The sequence below is a fragment of the Pholcus phalangioides genome, unplaced genomic scaffold (genome assembly GCF_987345545.1).
Source record: "Pholcus phalangioides strain wild (caught in Gottingen) unplaced genomic scaffold, Ppha-v1.0 ptg000005l_1, whole genome shotgun sequence".
Lineage (NCBI taxonomy): Eukaryota > Metazoa > Arthropoda > Arachnida > Araneae > Pholcidae > Pholcus > Pholcus phalangioides.
Window position 1 is genome coordinate 3,227,901 of NW_028301598.1, and position 20,026 is coordinate 3,247,926.

General features: G+C 36.9%; 1 protein-coding gene across 1 annotated transcript in view; it reads left to right on the top strand.

Moving 5' to 3' along the window:
• Positions 1 to 18,236: 18,236 nt before the first annotated feature.
• The window catches only part of LOC149085734 (uncharacterized), a 58,298-nt gene continuing 56,508 nt past the window's right edge, over positions 18,237 to 20,026 (top strand). Inside the window, exon 1 of the mRNA XM_089232127.1 lies at positions 18,237 to 18,645. Within this exon, the coding sequence (XP_089088253.1) occupies positions 18,443 to 18,645 (203 nt within the window). The 5' untranslated portion in view covers positions 18,237 to 18,442. The remainder of the gene's footprint in view (positions 18,646 to 20,026) is intronic.

Here is a 20,026-nt window from a genome sequence, read left to right on the forward strand (position 1 = left end):
CAGTCCGCTAATTATTTCTTCCGTTTCCGCCGGTCCGTGAATTTTTTAAATTACAGTACTTCCGAACAAGTTCTCTCTGTGATTTCTTTACTCTCTCTTTACCATCGCGAAGCTTTATGGCAGCCCTGTTATCTACAGAAGATTTTTTTTTCACACATATAATGTATCTTTTTACTATACAGGGTGTTCTGTTAATGGACCGACAAACTCAGAGGGTTGTTAGTAGACATCAAAAGGAACAAAAATTGCAATGGAACGGGGTGTCGCAAACCACGTTCAGAGGGTGAAAATCGCGAAAAACGCATGCGGATTTCGACGTCACGCTGGAACGACAAAAAATTACAATAATAACTGCAAAATGATTTATTTGATTAATTATTACAAGAGTTGTTGGAAGTGGCGGCCGCTGACGTCATTGCACAGTCTACAACGACGTAAAAACGATTCCCGGACGCGCTCGAAGATACCAGGTGTCTGCCGCAGCAACGACAATTCGCGCTATGAGAATTTTCATTTCAATTCAAACACTTTTTTCCGGTGTGTCCACAGGCGTCGCATAAACGAGTGATTTAAGGTGACCCCGTAAAAGTCACATGGATTGAGATCCTGCGAACGTGGAGGCCAAGCAACGGGTCCCGCGCGTTCAATCCACCTTCTTGGGTCTATAACATCATGCATTATCACTGCATGCGTTTTTCGCGATTTTCAACCTCTCAACATGGTTTGCGACACCATGTCCCATTGCAATTTTTGTTCCTCTTGATGTCTACTAACAACCTCTGAGTTTGTCGGTTCATTAACAGAACACCCTGTATACATGAAAGAGGACTCTTAAAAAATCCTCTTACCAACCCCTTATGTATTATGCTTTTTCCTTTTATACATTTCCCCCCCCCTTCCCCTTCTTTGTTTATCTAACTTGCGGTTAGGTTAGGACAAGGTTACCATATTTATCGCTGATTCGTTAAATAGAGATTATCCAAATTTATTGCAAAACGCTTGTACATGAAATGGTTAACTTTCATAAGCACCGTATGCCTCCAGTGATATTATATGAATACTTAATGTGTCAAGTATGATTCACTTTCTGATAACAATAACCGATTCATAACTATATCCGAAAAGAAAAATCCTGGTTGTAAGTATATGTCCCGTTTGATCGAATGGAACGTGCGGAAATGGGACCACAACTCGGTTTTTCTTTCCCACAAAAAAAAAATAGGTTTCACAAAATTTAAACCGTGAATTTTTTTTCTATTGCAGGAGTTCCCCCCACCCTTTGAGCAAAAATAAATTTTCTTATTCAGAAATTGTAAGGAGTTAGAATGGAGCAACCTAATGTGTATTACGAATCACGATACTTTTTATAATGTAAGATTACGGTAAATTCTATTCCCTTGAATTGTAGATTCCCTTGTGAAAGTCTTTCGGCGTAGGAACTGCGAATGAAACAGCTGAAAGAAACTGACCTTGAACTGAAAAGAGAGACTTTTTACCTTACACATGCGTCCACTTTAGGGAAGAAATTTCAAAAAGAAGCGCTATACACGTACATTCATCATAGTCGCTATATTATGGCCTGATTAGGAGATCGTAAACTGAGAACGGAAATTTTTGTCAATAAGGGAGCCTTCTGACCTCATATATCAGGGGGTCTTCAACCTTTCAGACACGGCGGGCCAAATTAAAACTTCCCACGAATCCCGCGGGCCACCAACTCATGTAATTTAGTGACATCTTGATAGAAGAGGCCAACGAGACCCCGAGTTGAACAAGGAAAAAAAATTTAAGACCTTTATTTTTTCCGAAATTACTTCTTTTACTCATTATCAATTTTGATATTGTAGTTCTTAAATAATTTTTTACCAATTCGGAAAAATATTTTACTAGTTACTGATTAAATTAATTAATTCTGAGATTAATTTTAATCTGAAATCACTTTAAATGATTCTTTAACCATTTTAGTAATATTCTGAAATTATTTTCCTTCTCAACATATCTTGAAATAATTTCTTTCAATAATTATGAAATTATTTTTCCATTGATTGTGAAATAATTTCTATCAGAAATTCCAAAATTGTTTCTCTTACTCATTTTTTAGTTATTCTTATTACTAATTCTGAAATTATTTGTTTCAAAAATCCAAAAATTATTTCTTTCAGTAGATCTGGATTTCATTAATTCTGGAATTACTTCTTTCATTTACTCTAGAATTATTCGTTTTTTTTAATGTTTTCAACCATTTTCTGAAAATGATCGGTGGGTCCACGGGGCCACAACAAAAAGCTACGAGGGCAAAATGTGGCCCCGCTGGCCATGCGTTGAAGACCCCTGTCCAACATAGTCTTGCAGATTGGCAAGGATTACTTATAGGGCAAAATGAGTCTGATTCAACTTTAGGTTCAAAAAATTTGTTCTTTTAAAAAAGTGTTCTTGTTTTATGAAATAATTTCATTGAATTGTTATGTGCAACAGAGTTTTAAAAAATTAATCTTAGATGACATTGCTCCAAAAACCATCATTTTGACAAACGTTGTAGAACATCCATTATGCGAGAAGGAAAAAATTCCAAATTATTAATTTCGATGTAGACTCTTATTACGATTATTTACTCTTACGATGTAGACTCTTATTTTGACCTTTAGGAGGAGCAATAAAATTTATCAACTTTAGCTTTGCCCCTCTAATTATGTATATTTTTTCAATTTAAAAAAAATGTTCTTGTTTGTGTTTACCTATGTATGTGCGAGTTTTCATTTTTTTTCATATATTTTTTATCTAATGTTTTGTTTTTATTTTAAATTTCTCGCCATGCATTAAGAACTTTGTCTTTTTTTGTGTTGTGTATGTTTTTCTTGTTCTTGATTTTTTATCTTTACGTATTTTTTATTTGACAGTGATAATTTTGTCTCTTTTATGTTGTATATGTGTCTTTTTTTTAATGTTTCTGTTCATGTCGTATGTTTTATATATTTTATTCATTAATTATCATGTAAATTTTCAATCATCCGTACAGGCATCACAGCCTCTGGATGATAAATATGTTTTTTTTAAACTAATCTAAAGCTCTGTATGTTGGAAATGAATAAATTTTATTTGATTTTATTTGATATTTGAAAAAATTCCACTGTTACAAAAAAATATTGTTGAAAAACAATTACTGAGAGAAACCATTATTGCAAGATATATTGTTGAAAATTCATTATTGCGAGAAATATTATCGGAAATCCATTATCGGGACAGATATTGTTGAAATCCCTCATTGCGAGAAAAATTATTGAAATCCATTATATTGCCACAAATATTGCTGAAACACTTTTATTCTAAGAAATATTGTTGAAATATCATTACAGCGAGAAATATTGTTGAAATCCATCAATGCGAGAAATATTGTTGAAAATTTATTATCGCAAGAAATATTGTTGTTAGAAAGTGAGAACATGAATCGAATTACGAAGGTTTTTAACAGCACGCTGATGGGAAGATATATTTAGGAAAGAGAAAATTCAACTCTCCTTGCGAAGTCCTGATAACTATCTACGACTTTTTCCCATGTTATGATGTTGGTCCATTCCGTACTCAACGAAACTGACAACAATACCCGAATGATAACGTTATCCGTGGTTCTAATAAGCAGCCTCCACTGCATTCAAAATGTTGTTGTGATCGCTATTTTTGTTACCCTACTGTCAACTTTTAACGATAATCGATCAGGAGAGAAGAAAGTTGATTGAAGGAAAAACAATTTCCATTGAGATTTGATTATTATTATACAGAAGAGATTCTCGTTGCTGTTTATTGAATCTTGTTGTTGTTGCGCAGTGTTTTGTTATCATCATTATCATAATCATCTCATCATCATTTGGTTATTTGATGATGATGATGCTGTTTTCTGTATTGGAGATTTCCGCCCAAAAAAGCAGAGAGAAACACCAGATTCGAAGGTCATTTCGCGAGAGCAGACTAAACAATTTGCATAATCATGCATTTTCATGTCTCGGAAGAAATATTGGATAGAGACATATATGTTTCGGATTTTGCAGGAAACAAACGTTTTCTATATAAAGGTATATTCTTCTATTTTTCCAATTTAAAGAAAGTATTTTACTTTATTTTTGGCACGATAAAGATACTCGCCTAAAGTACCATAGGATGTCTAGAGGTATTGCGAGTTCGATACCCAGTTCGTCCTTGTCACAAAACTTTACTGACACAGGGGTAAAACAGAAACGGCGATATGACCACAGAAAAAATTGCTACCGCAGGGAGTCCCACATCGAGGGGTTAGCACCCCAACCTCTCGATGACCATAAAAAACTAGCCTGCCGTTCGGAAACGGCAATAAATTGTAGGTACCGGTCTAACTAGCCCTCGTGTACAGAAATATTGTTGAAAATACGTTATTAGAAGAAACATTGTTGAAAAATCATTGTTAAAAATATTCTTGAAACACCACTATTGCGAGAAATATTTTTGAAAAATCATTGTTAAAAATATTCTTGAAACACCACTGTTGCGAGAAATATTGTTGAAAAATCATTGTTAAAAATATTCTTGAAACACCACTGTTGCGAGAAATATTGTTGACAATCCATTACAGTAAGAAATATGGTTGAACCACATTTACTAAGAGAGAGATTTTTGAAATCCGTTAAGGGAAAAAATATTGTTGAAACACCGTTATTAGAAGAAATATTGTTGAAACACCATTATTAGAAGAAATATTGCTCAAATAACCATAATTAGAAGAAATATCATTGCAACACTATTTATTAGGAGAAATATTGTAGAAACACCGTAACAGTGAGAAATAATGTTCTAATGAATCACCATTATTGCGAGAAATAGTGTTGAAAAACAATTACCGCAAGAAATAGTGTTGAAAAACAATTAGCGCAAGAAATATTCTTGAAAATCCATTATTATAAGAAATATTTTTGAAAAATCCGTTGTTGCGAAGAACATTTTTGGACGATTCGTTATTGCGAGAAATAGTGTTGAAAAACAACTACCGCAAGAAAATCCATTATTATTGAAAATCCATTATTGCAAGAAATATTGTTAAAACACTATTATTATTGAGGAATTATCAGTGAGGAACATTCTTGAAACAACATTACACTGAGAAATATTGTTGAAACATCATCACAGTGAAAAACATTGTTGAAACACATTTACTGCGTGAAATATTGTTGAAAAACAATTATCACAAGATATTTGTTATGAGCGTCTTTTCCCAGCTATCTCGTTGAACATTTTGCTTGTTGCGGCCTTGTATTTGTATTTGAATAAATATTGTTGAAACACCATTATTAAGATAAATATTGCTGAAACACAATTATTTGGACAAATATTGCGGAAACACAATTATTCGGATAAACACTGTTGAAAATACATTATTGCGGAAAATATCGTTTAAAATCTATTACCGCGAGAAATGTTGCTGAAAACCCGTTACGGTGGGAAATATTGTTGAAAAACACGTTGTTATGGAAAATACTGTTGGAACACGTTTATTAGCAGAAATATTGTTCAGACACCATTAAAATGAGAAATATTGTCGAATCACCGTTATTGCGAGCAATTTTGTTGAAACACATTTACTGCGACAAATATTTCGGGTAAATCCATTACTAGGAGAAGTAATTTTGAAAAATCCATTATTGCCAGAAATATTATTGAAAAACAATTATCGAAACAAATATTGTTGAAAATCCATGATAGGAAGAAATATTGTTGACCATTGATACCACCATTATTGCGAGAAATATTGTTGAAAAATCCGTTATTACAAAAAATGTTTTTGAAAAACAATTACAACCATTAATAACCATATTGTTGAAACACCATTACAGTGAAAAATATTGTCGAAACATCATTATTGCAAAAAATATTGTTCAAACGCATTTATTGCGAGAGATTTTTAATAATCCGTTATTATGAGAAATCTTCTTAAAAACAATTATAACGACAATGTTTGTGAAAATCCATTATTGGAAGAAATATTGCTGAAACACCATTATCAGAATGAATACTGTTGAAAATCCATTACAGCGAGAAATATAGTTGAAAATCCATTATAAGAAGAAATATTATTAAAACACCATTACTAAAAGAAATATTGGTGAAACACCATAATTAGAAAATATAACATTGAAACACCATTTATTAGGAGAAATATTGCAAAAACACCACTACAGTGAGAAATACTGTTGAGACACCATTGCAGTGAAAAATGTTGAAACACCATTACCCTGAGAAATATTTTTGAAGAATCATCTCTGTGAGAAACATTGTTGAAACACGTTTACTACGAAAAATATTTTTGAGAAATCAACTATTCTAGAAATATTTTTAAAATCCATTGTTATATAGAACACCTCTATTAAAACAAATATCGTTGAAAAAGAATCATTACAGTTAGATATATCGTTGAAGCACCATTATTCCGTGAAACACATTTACTGCGAGAAATATTTTTGAAAACCCATTATTGCCAAAACATTTTTGAAAAATCCATTATGTGGAGAGAAATATTGTTGAAAATCCATTATGTGGAGAGAAATATTGTTGAAAATCCATTATTAGGAATAATATTGTTGAAAATCCATTATTAGGAATAATATTGTTGAAAATCCATTATTAGGAATAATATTATTGAAAATACATGATAGGAAGAAATATTGTTAAATCACCATTATTGCGAGGAATGTTTTTGAAAAGCCATTATAAACAAAAATGTTGGTGAAAATAAATCATTACAAGAAATGTTGAAAATTCATTACAAGAAGAAATATTGTTGAAATACCATTATTACGAGAAATATTGTTGAAATACCATTATTACGAGAAATATTGTTGAAATACCATTATTACGAGAAATATTGTTGAAATACTATTATTACCAGAAATATTGTTGAAATACCATTATCACGAGAAATATTGCTGAAACACCATTATTGAAATGAATCTGTTGCAAATCGATTATTGCGAGAAATATTGTTGCAAATCCATTACGGCTAGAAATATTGTTGCAAATCCATTACTAGAAGAAGTATTATTAAAACGTCATTATTAGAAAAAATATTGGTGAAGCACCATGATTAGAAGATAGATTTTTGAAAAACATTTACACTGTGGGAAGTACTTTTGAAATAACCATTATTGTGAGAAATATTTTTGAAAAAATCTTTATTGCGAGAAACATTCTTAAAAGATACGTTATCGCGAGAAATATTGTTGAAAATACATTAGTGACGGAAATATTGTTGTAACGTCATTGCAGCGAGAAACATTGTTGAAAAACCATCACAGTGAGAAACATTGTTGAAAACCCATCACAGTGAAAAACATTGTTGAAACACCTTTACTGCGAAAAATACTTTTGAAAAAATCCACTATTGCGATAAATGTTTTTGAAATACATTGTTAAAACACCTTTATTAGAATAAATATTGTTGAAACACCATCATAACGAGAGATACTGCAGAAACACCATTATAACGAGAGATACTGCAGAAACACCATTATAACGAGAGATACTGCAGAAACACCATTGCAGTGAGAAATATTGTTGAAGCGCAATTATTGCGAGAAATATTGTTGAAATAGGATTATTACGCGAAATATTGCTGAAACAACATTATCACGAGAAATATTGTTGAAAATCGATTATTGTGAGAATTTTTGTTGCAAATACATTAATGTGAGAAATATTGTTAAAAATACATTACTTCGAGAAATATTTTATAAACACCATTACAGCGAGAAATATTATTGATGCACCATTATTGTGATTAATATTGTTGAAATACCTTTATTATAAGAAATATTATTGAAAGCCCATTATTATAAGAAATATTATTGAAAGCACATTATTAGAAAAAATATTGTTGAAACACCATTGTTGCGAGAAATATTGCTCAAAATCCATTATTGCGGAAAATAGTGTTGAAACTCATTATTGCGAGCAATATTTAGTAGTACCATTGTTGCAATAAATATTGTTGAAACACCATTATTTTGAGAAATACTCTTGAAGAAACATTACACAGTCACAATAATTATTGAAACACCATTGCATTGAGCAATATTGTTGATACAACATTAATGCGAGAATTATTGTGCACATTTATTGCGAGAAATAATTTTGAAAAATTCATTAGTGTGAAAAAAGTTTCTGAAAAACTACACTGAAGAGCAAAAAAACTGGTACACCTGCCTAATATCGTGTAGGGTCCCCCACGAGCCCGCAGAAGTGCCACAACACGACTAATGCCTGAAGTAGTGCTGGAGGTAATTGACACCATGAATCCTGCAGGGCTGTCCATAAATCCGTAGGAGTAAGAGGGGATGGAGTTCTCTTCTGAACAGCACGTTGCAAGGCATCCCAGATATGTTCAATAATGTTCATGTCTGGGGATTTAGGTGGCCAGCGGAAGCATCTAAAGTCAGAAGAGTGTTCCTGGAGCCACTTTGTAGCAATTCTGGACGTGTTGGGTGTCGCATTGTCCTGCTGAAATTGTCCAAGTCCGTCGGAATGCACAATGGACATGAATGGGTGCATGTGATGAGACAGGATGTTTACGTACCTGTCACCTGTCAAAGTCGTATCTAGACGTATCAGGGGTCCCATATCACGCCAACTGCACACGCCCCATACCATCACAGAGCCTCCACCAGCTTGAACAGTCCCCTGTTGCATGTAGGGTCCATGGATTCATGAGGTTGTCTCCATACCCGTACACGTCCATCAGCTCGAAGCAATTGGAACCGAGACTCGTCAGACCAGGCAACGTGTTTCCAGTCTTCAACAGTCCAATGTCGGTGTTGTCGGGCCCAGGCGAGGCGTAAAGCTTTGTGTCGTGCAGTCATCAAGGGTACACGAGTGGGCCTTCGGCTCCGAAAGCCCATATCGATGATGTTTCGTTGAATGGTTCGCACGCTGACACTTGTTGATGGCCCAGCATTGAAATCTGCAGCAATTTGCGGAAGGGTTGCACGTCTGTCACGTTTAACGATTCTCGTCAGTCGTCGTTGGTCCCGTTCTTGCATGATCTTTTTCCGGCCGCAGCGATGTCGTAGATTTAATTTTTTACCGGATTCCCGATATTCACGGTACACTCGTGAAATGGTCGTACGTGAAAATCCAAATTTCATCGCTACCTCGGAGATGCTATGTCCCATCTCTCGTGAGCCGACTATAACACCACGTTCAAACTCACTTAAATCTCGATAACCTGCCATTGTAGCAGCAGTAACCGATCTAACGACTATGCCAGACACTTGTTGTGTTATATAGGCGTTGCCGACCGCAGCGCCGTACTCTGATTGGTTCCATATCTCTTTATTTGCATACGCATGCCTGTACCAGTTTTTCTGGCTTTTCAGTATATTATCACAAAAAATATTGTTCAAAATCCATTATTATAAGAAATATTGTTCAAAATCCATTATTATAAGAAATATTGTTGAAAATCCATATTTCCAGAAATGTTTTGAAAGTTTCATTAGCAGAAGTAGTGTTGAAACAACATTGGAGAGAGAAATATTGTTGCATCACCATTATTGCGAAAAATATTGTTGAAACACATTTACTGGGAGAAATATTATTGAAAAACCATTATCGCAAAATATTTTTGAAAATCAATTAGTAGAAAAAATTTTGTTCAAACACCATTATTGCGATCAATATTGTTTAAAAACATTGTTGCTCAGATATATTGCTGAAACACCATTACAGTGATAAATATTTTTGAAGCTACATTATTGCGAGAAATGTTATGGAAAACCCAAAACCGCGAGAAATATTATTGTGAGAAATATAGTTGGCACACGTTTATTAGCAGAAATATTGTTCAAACACAGTTGCAGTGAAAAATATTGTTGGAGCACCATTACTACGAAAATATTGTTGAAACACATTAACTGCGTGAAATATCTCTGAAGAATTCATTGTTGAAACATTGAGAAACATATTTGAAATATTCATTATTGTGAGAAATATTATTGAAAAACCATTATATCGCAAAATATTGTTGAAAAACCATTGTATCGCAAAATATTGTTGAAAAACCATTATATCGCAAAATATTGTTGAAAATCCATTAGTAGAAGAAATTTGTTGAAACACCATTATTGCTTGAAATATTGTTGAAAATTTGTTACTGCAAGAAACATTGTTGAAAATTTGTTACTGCAAGAAACATTGTTGCAATTCATTATTTCGATGACTATTGTTGAAAACCATTGTTGCAAGATATATTGTTGAAACATCATTACAGTGATAAATATTGTCGAAACACAATTACAGTGAGAAATATTGTCGAAACAACATTAGAGTGAGAGATGTTTTTTAAACAGTATCACAGTGAGAAATATATATATAGTTGAAACACCTTTGTGTGTTGCAAGAAGTATTGTTGAAACACATTTACTGGGAGAAATATTTCGGAAAAATCTGCTATTGGTGAAACATTTTTGAAAAATCAGTTATTGCGAGAATTATTTTTGGACGATTCATTATAGCGAGAAAATTTGTTGAAAAACAATTATTTTTGTAAATCTTTTATTAGCATTAATATCGTTGAACACCATTATGAGAGGAAATATTGTTAAAACACAATTATTACGAGAAATATTGTTGAAAATCCATTACTACGAGATTGTTGAAATTCATTATTGTGAGATTTTTGTTGAAATTCGTTATTGAGATCAAGATTGTTGAAATTCGTTATTGCAGTCAATACTGTTGAAAACCATTGTTGCAAGAAATATTGTCGAAACACCTGTATAAATACACCATTACAGTGAGTAAATTCAGAGGTATTGTTTAAGTCACTTTCATTTTGCCCTGGGGCCGTGGTGCTTTCTGTTGAGACGCAGTAGGGACAGAGTTTTGGATGAATGTTCAAAAATTTGTTTGAGTTCTGTAGAACCGCCTAATTATCGGCAAGAGTTCCGTGGCACAGCCACGTTAACTAGAGCCCGGATTATATGGAACTAGCGTCCAGAGTCCACGAACGGACTGTGTTCCAATATGCGCATCTTCTCGCTACGCGCGGGGCGTGTTGACGACATCGCGCTCGGGCCCCGCCCACTAGCGAACGCTGCACGCGATTCAATTTGAGCTTAGCCTGTGTGTGTGTGTGTACGCGCGCGGCAGAGGTGAGCAAATGCCCGAAATGGGCGGAAAACTGACGGGAAACAGTGGCTCTTGGGCCTCAACAATGGCTTATGGAATGTTTACTTTGGTTACACACGTGGTTTCCAAACAATCCGTTTCGGATATGTTTACTCCTTCACAAAAGCCTGGGCAGCGCCGGGTATTAGAGCTATCAGTTAATAACATAGGCATAGGTGGAGATGGACGTGAAAGTCTGTGGGGGGGGGGGGGGCACGATAATGATTGCTGGGGGGGGGGGGTATGCATGATGATGATGTCAATTCATATATATGCATATATACATTCGATCAGTAAGCTCCACTTTTGACGCTGGAGGGCAACGTGCCCCCCCCCTCCTGCCACCCCGTATCTTCGCCCATCATGCGTTTATCTTTTCTAAAAGCTCATGTAGTTTTCCTGTTATCTAATCTGTTTCTTTTTTTGTGACGTGTTTTTCCCGTCATTGTCGCAGCCAATGAAAAATGTCTTTTGTGTGTGTGCACGATAGCAGCAGATAACTTTGGTGCCACCGTATCTGACGTAGAGATTTCAGAGTCCATTTTCGAGGCTACGTCACTCTTTAGGGCTTTCACTATTCTTATCATTATATTCCGGGGGAAAAAAAGGAAGTCATTGTTCCAAAAATAAAATTTTTGGTGTTGGAGCATCTTTTGGAAGAAAAAAAAATTTACTTTGTTTGGGGAAAATAATGTGGCACAAAATGTGTTTTATAATCAACTAGCTATAATTACCCGTCTATATCCACGTTAAATAGACAGAAAATCAGTATGACGTCATATATGCACCGCCATTATGTATGACTGCTGTAGAAACACCAGCCATAGCAGATACCTGCTGTAGGTGGTGTTGGCTGGGTAAAGATTATATATTACCGAGAATTTTAAGAAAATATCTGCAAAGAAAAACACCCAAAACATCTGTAACTAGCTCTAAATACCCGGAGCTGCCCTTCAATTACTGAAAAGAATTGAAAAAGAGTGATAAACCATTATAAAATAATAAACTATTATATATAGCCCTATACTCTGGCAACATTAAAGAAGTGACAAACCATTGTAAAGGCATGAATGTCTGAAATGCATTGATAGGGAACCACGGAAACCAAAGTAAACATTCGAAAGAAAGTAAACATTCAACGAAGTGATTGTTGAGGCCCCAGGAAACATTGTTGCCCAACAGTTCTTTGCCTATTTTGGACATTTGCCCTGCTCTGAGAAACTTTTAAAGTAGCCTATCGTTCAATCGTGGCTATGTTTGGTACATATGCAAAATTTGGCGACGATATCAGTCTATAAAATACTAATATTTGTATGTGGAACCTACAGACACACACACACACAGGCAGAAAATAAATTTATTATACAGTGAATCCCACTTATAACGTTTCCCATCAAATCACCATGAAGAAACGTTGTAAGCGGGTAAACGCTTTAAACGGAAAATCTTAATAAGAATTACTTAGAGTTGAGATCCTCCCAAAAAAAAAAAAAAATACGTCACACTAAGCAGAAAAACGTTATAAGTGAGAACGTTATAACCGGGATCGACTGTATTGGGGGGGGGGATTATGAAAGAGTAGTTACTGGAGCGTACGCAGGATCAACCTTTGTGAGGTGGAGAGGTGCTCGTCTGTATCTAAAACGTTCGTAAAGCTTCAGCCGGCGATTCGCGGCTGAGGAAGAATCACTTCGCAGTGTAGTGTTTCATCTACCAATGTCAACATCACGATGAAAACTTTATGTAAGCGTCAATACCAGGAAATGAGCTGTTAATCGTGCCCCCTTCATTTTATAGGACTTCGATTTGAATATTTACGGCGAGTAGGTTTGAATATTACCTTCAGCGTGTGTGCATATTACCTTCGTGCAGCGCCCTCTACCGACGAAAATTTTAACCAATTTTTTTTTCTGTACCAAAAAATCTCCCAATTCCTTCAATTTTTATGAACTTTTAACTACCTACGAACTTATGGGACACCCTGTACATAAAACATTCATATACTAACACGCGTCCCTGATTTGAGTTCAGCTAGCCTAAGCACGTGCCGAACCTTACGTTATGCCACTACTACTATTAAACTGCACACCTATATGTAAATGACCTAAAAAGGGATTAAGTCAGGTCGACGATAAGAGCGACCCGAATAGCGTGCACACATGTTATTGACCTGAAGAGTCAGTAAACACGTGAGCGACCAAAAGAGGGATTAAGTCGGTGAGTGACATCAAGAGTGTGCATGCATTAAACTGCTCAAATAGCCTCGGCTCCCAGCTTTGCTCTCATTTGGAATCTTATGGTGCCCGACCTGTTCACGTCACGGCATCTTTAACAGGTCAGATCTTAGGGTGCGAACATAGTGCACGCGCTGGTTTCTGATTCTGCAAGTCGGCGCCGTTGCGAATTGGGTAAAGAACTTGGAATTCGAGTCTTTAACCAATCCTCAATGATTCCAATTACATAATCGGAAACCAGCGAGCACTATGTTTGTACCCTTACAGTGACTGGGGAGTTTTCCCGCACATCTTCCGCGGAAGTCGTGGAATGCCATTCACCGTCAAATGATTATATCGACTAAATACAGGGTGATTATAATTAAAGTTCCCTTACTCTGACTTACTCTTACCTTCCGAATACAGTTTAATTTCTAGAATGTCTTAATGAGAACATGGGGGGGGGGGGAGGGAACATGGGGATCTATGAAACAAAAAAAGTTCAATTTTCGACCACCAGGTGAAAAAGTGGAGCTTTTTTTATTGCATTTTCCTTTTTCCCCCATGGTCTATATAGCGTATATCAAGTTTCAATGCAATACGTCCTCCAGAACGGGCGCTACATAGGCCTGAGTAGTGTCAGTATATTGACAGAAGCTGCATTCGTCTGCATAGTTTCCCTATGTAACGCCCATTCTGGTAGACGTATTCCATTGAAACTTGGTACATATATACATTATATGGACCATGGGGGAAATGTAAAATGTAATAAAAATCGCCACTTTTTCAACTGGTGGTCGAAAATTGAACTTTTTTTTAATTTCATAAATCTCCTTTCCATGGTCTCATTAATATATTCTAAAAATTTGCCTGTATTCGGAGAGTTTTTAGCAGAGTTTTCGAGAAAAACTACACACAGAGTAAGCGGGAAACTTCAATTATAATCACCCTGTAATTCTAAGTATTCGAATCATCGAACCATGCAGTGATCATTCGATAACAATAAGAGACAAATTCCGTTGTTTTCCCTGATTGGGTTTGTCCGACTTTTGAAGTCACCAAATTAAATCACGAGGAGATCATTGAGATGGACGCGCAGCAGGAAAATCCTCAAGAAAATGAAAAGTAATCAGGGAAAACTCATAATTATGGAAATGAATCATATCTAAACATAGACGCGAAGCGATTATGAAGACGAGACCACGTGACCACAACAACAACCTTCATCACCATCTGTTCTCGTTTTCGGTGATGAAAGGGATGAATCACTTCGTCCTGCGATTATATCAAGTATCTGTTTCTCCTTGTGTTTGTGTGTGTTATGATTCACTCATAATCTCTGGGGGTTTCTAGAAGCAATCATAATCGAGAAATCCCCGAGTATGTACTGGTATAAATACACAAACATTATACGTGATAAAGGGAGAAGGAAAAAACAAAAAACGATCACGCCATGTCGTATGTCGATCGCTTATCCTCAGATTATTGCCTCTTTTTTAGGTTCATGTGTCTGATTGGATGGATTACGAAACTGTGTGTGTGTGTGGCTTTCTCTCTCTTCCACAACACGTGTGTTGATTGGCGCTGATCAAACACGAAGTTGTCGTTGGGACAGCTGCCTTTTTTGCGAGTGTGTATTCGTCTTATGTCTCGACAGGGATGTGATGGTTGGTTCTTGTATTGGGGTGTTGTGAAGTCATCAAATATTTCGTCATGTCTCGTTTTATTTAAGCCTTTTTACGTGTGGTTTAGAAACTCTCTTCTTTGAAAAAAGTCTATTATCATTACGCGGTATTCATACTCGTAGTAGTAGCAGTAATAACCGTTGTGGTGGTCGAGTGGTCGTAGTCACGGACCCGGGTTCGAACCCCAACTGCGCCACAGTGGTGGTCGGCGGAAGTTGGTTTTCCCGAAGTTTGGGCCCCACGAACGTGAAGCGATCTCCCCGTCGAAAAGCTCGCCATGGAGAGCAACGGACAAATATCCAATCGCTAGCTGTGCCACCCGCGCGGTTTCGCTCGCTTCAAATTGGTGATCCGAAAATTCTTGAGCTCCTTTAGGGAGAAATCCCTTCTTAACGAGTCTTTGGATCATAAAATGAAGATATGATCAAATTTATAGTTTTAGCGGTTTTTATTCGGCAGGATTTCTCTACATAGCATTTGGACCCCCGCCTTAAGGATCGAATTTTGAAAACCTTCTTAGAGACAGTCTTTATGTCATGAAATAAAACAACGGACCAAATATCATAAATTTGGTCCGTTCAGTGGTTTTGGCTCGGTGTGATTTCTCTGTATAATCTTTGAACCCTCCTTATGACCCCTTTGGTGATCTGTAACGGCCGTATTCACCAACACAGTTCCAACTGCAGTCGCAGGTTAAACGATCAGCGATCGGCACGGATTGGTTAAAATCCTTCATTTAACCAATCCGTTTTGATCTTCAATCCTTTCACTTGCGATTGCAGTTGAAACTCTGTTGGTGAATACGGCCGTAAATGTTCCGCTGATCCTTCAAGTGATTTGGAAATGTGTTCGGGCCGCTTAAGTGCTCTAAAACTGTGTGACGTGTCACTCAAGGGATCTTTTAATGTGCCACGGTTCGCTTAAGTGTTCTGGAACTGTGTGGCGGGTCAATTAAGTGATCTGTGAATGTGACACGGGCCTACTTGAGTGATCTGAAAATGAGCTACGGGCCGCTTGAAAACTCTGGAATTATGCTACGGGTCACTTAAGCAATCCGTAAATGAGCAGCTTAGTTCATTTTTACAAAATTAGGTTTGAGGTTGTAGGACACATCAGATAACCCCAGCCCACATTTGGTCCGCGGGCAAAGGGTTTACCTATATGGTTTAGACGAGGGTGTGTCGTAATGAATTCCATAAAAAGAAATTTTTAGTTCGTAGCCTTCAAATTAACAGAAATTGATTATTATAACGTGTAAATGTATTTTCTTCCGAAAAATAAATTTTTGATCGTCGGGAGGGGGGGGGGTAGGCAGGCGCGATCCCCTCTAGGCCCTCTCTTTCCATGTATGACTCTGATCCTGAATATACGTTATGGGAGATAGGGGGGCAGAGCTATATAATAATTAATATATTATTATATATTATTACATAATATATTAATTCACGGCCCGGTTGGACCGATGCCAGGGCCGGGAAGCTGGGCCGCATTTTGGCGGTTGAGAAACACTGGTCTATAGGAAGACGGAATACGGCGGTAAAAGGTCGTTTTGGCTGCCACATATTATGTAGACCATAGTTTCCCAACCTTTTTTGTCTCATTGGCCCACTTCTTCAGAAATTTTTTCTCCCACAGCCCCACAACGCAATCTAACCCATAGGATCCTATGTATATCCTACCCATAGCTTCTGCCGCCTCCCTGGAACTTTCCATCACTTCCAAGGGGGACGTTAACGCCCACGTTGGGATGAATCACTGATGTAGACAAACGATCCTAAACCTTTCACAAAGGCATTTCGGGGCCACAAAGTCATATACCGCGGCATTCTCGGTTACTAAGCCGAGTTCTTGCAAATTTGTTGAAAAAACACTTTTATTTTTACTCTGAATTTACTTCTTTCACTAAATTTGGCCTTTTACTCATTTTTAAATAACTTTTCCTTTGTTTATTTTTTAATGAATTACTTCTTTCATTAAATCGAAATTTGCCACGATAACCCTGAAATTATTTCTTCAATGACTTTAAATTTTCTCTCATTAATTATTAAATAATTTCTTTCAAAAATTCTTAATTTTTTCATGAATTATTACTTTTGACAAATCTGAAATTACTCTTGACAGTTCTGGAATTGTTCTTGACAGTTCTGGAATTACTTCCTTCAGTAATTCTGTAAATTAACTATTTTTCATTGATTATAAATTTCCATCAATTATGAAATTATTTTTCCAATAACTCTAAAATTATTTCTTCCATTAAGGTGCTTTTAGCATTGCTGCAAATTTTTAAATTATGTACGTGTATCTTTGGGATGCCGAATTTGGCCTCTGGACATTTGTAGCTTGTATGAAATCATAGGCCTCAAAAACTGTTTTGGCTCGGGAATGTCTTACACGGAAGTACTGGCCCGGTTCGCCCAGGGGTAAAATCCGTCTTTGATCCATTGTAATTTGCAATAGCGCTTCATTTTCCACCATTGACGGTTTTTCAGTGATTTCAGCAATGTTTGACAATTTTGCTCACGGTTGGCGTCATTTCCGGCAGTAATTGGGAATGTTCCTTATTTTCACGTATTTAGAATACCGATTTCCCGTATTTTTCTCGAAGAAATATGGCCAGTCTACGCATGGCCCCACAAAGGCGGGGGCTGACAGGGCTCTAGCCCTGGGGCCCGGGACAGTTCTCATCATTTTTTGATTTTTCACGGTATAAATTAACTACAGAAGGGGCCCCGTTAAAAGTCTGAACAGGCGCATGTGGGGGTCATGAGTCTACGTATTCTCTTCATTCCAACGTCCCATTATTATTTTTTTCAACAAAATATGGTCAACATATATATAGTCATGTGCTCAATTTATATGTCCATTATCCATCCTAATCGGAGCTCGTGCTGCCATCTAGTGATATGATTGTGAAACTCCAGTGTGTGAATCTGCTGCTAGGGGGAAAAGCATTTTCACCCTTTGCAAAGTTTTGATTTTTCATCACTAGAAAGCAGCAGCATCGGATTCAGGATTTTGATCACAGACGACCACTGTGCTATAAGTAAGCTCAGTGCAGACGACAAAAATAAACTTGTGTTTCTATGCGATTTAATTTTCAAAAAAGTTGTGGCAACATACAAACTTTCACGGTTACGGCCGTTCGACCTCGCTTTTTGAACGAAAACAGTTGCGATTGATTTGGTCCCAACGCTACGGGTTGGGAAGGAATTTACAACCAAATTCCTTCGAGATTTTAATAAATTCGAAGCGTTTTCAAATCAATTAAAAAATCAAAGTCTCGATGAAGGAGCTGAGTGTCATTTCAAACTAGTTTTTCTTTGAACTTCGCTTTCGTTTACGTGTGTATATGTTTATATTAGGATGGCGACTGTGAACCCTCTCTGTGTCAAGAACCCTCTATCCATCTCGATGCCTTGCCATTTCGTGCGCGATGCGAAAAGGTTGCTCGAAGAGGCCTCCGAAAAGAAAACTTTCATCAAAGAGGGACTCAATGGCGTTTCGGCTGACCATTCTCGTCGAACGGCCGAGTATTACGACCTCATAGATGCGACCGTTCAAGACCAGTATGTTCATCATTTTTTCGGAAAATTCAGTGGCTAAAGCCGGGTTGGAACAGCTTTGGTACAAGGGGCAACTTGGCTAAATATGTCCGACGACCCGACTAAAAGTAGCAAAGACTTTAGACATTACGGGTGCCGGTAAAAAATAAAGCGCCCACATAGAAAACAATAGTAAAAACCCATTCAAATATGAAAAATATCACGAAACACAAGAGAAATATATAATAGTATAAACATATGAGGCTGTGGGACGCTATTGATTCCCAAGTAAACATAACAATGCTAAAACCAACAAGCGTAATTATAATAATAAAAATATCACTGTCTAAGACTAAACATCAAAGCAACATAAGGTATCCACTCTTTTAAATAAATAACGGTCCCGCATGTTGTATAAGTAAATATATTCTATGTATTAAAAAGAATAAAACCGGGACTCTCTTTCTGGGTATCCAGATTCTTATAAGGGGCCGTTCAAGTATTACAAATACCACGCCACAACAGGCAAATTGCCCAACGAGGTGGCTGACTTAAGAACATCATGGATCCCCGAGCCATTTTTTGGAGGCCCTACCTACTACTGCTACACCACACATGCCCCCCCCCCCCCCGCGGAACCCCCAACGAATTGGTACATGCAGGAATGTGAGTGTACGTGTAGTGAAACCTGACGTGAAGTTTTTTTGTTTCTCTGTAATGCTTGTTATGTGTAGTGCTGCCATCTGCCACCAGTTTTTCTAACTATGAGTGAAGTGTTATGATTGAATGATTTATCGTTGTAGGACTGTTGCTCTCTGTGGCGAGACTTTTTAACGGGGAGATCGGCTCGCATTTGCGCCTTGAAGTTGGGAACCACAGAAAACCAACTTCAGCCGACCACCACTGTGGGGTTCGAACCCGGATCCTCGCATCGCGAGTCCGTCACCATAACCACTCGACCACCACAGCGGAAAAATTTTGCCCCTCTGAATCCTAACTCATATTTTCATAAAGGGTGGTTGATGACGTAAGCATTATCTAAACCCCCCTCCCCCCTTATCAGCAAATCGGAAACCATCCCCCCCCCCATCAATGATGATGTAATACTTGAACGGCCCCTAAATAACATAAGAAAAATAAAAAGAATACAACCTTAATGGCAGAGGAAAATGTAATCCTAATGCTCAGAATGAAAAAGACAAAATTTCTGTTCAAAAGTTTGAAAAACACTCCACAAACAACAACTACCGCCACCATACCATTGGAGAAACATACTGGAAAGACGTCAACCCAGCAGAACAGCCACAAACCTGAGGGCCGCCTTTGGCAACTTATCTCCAAAACAAACCCACCAACTTGCCGTGTTCTTATACTGAAGCTGTTCTGCCAGGTTTCCTATGCGTAT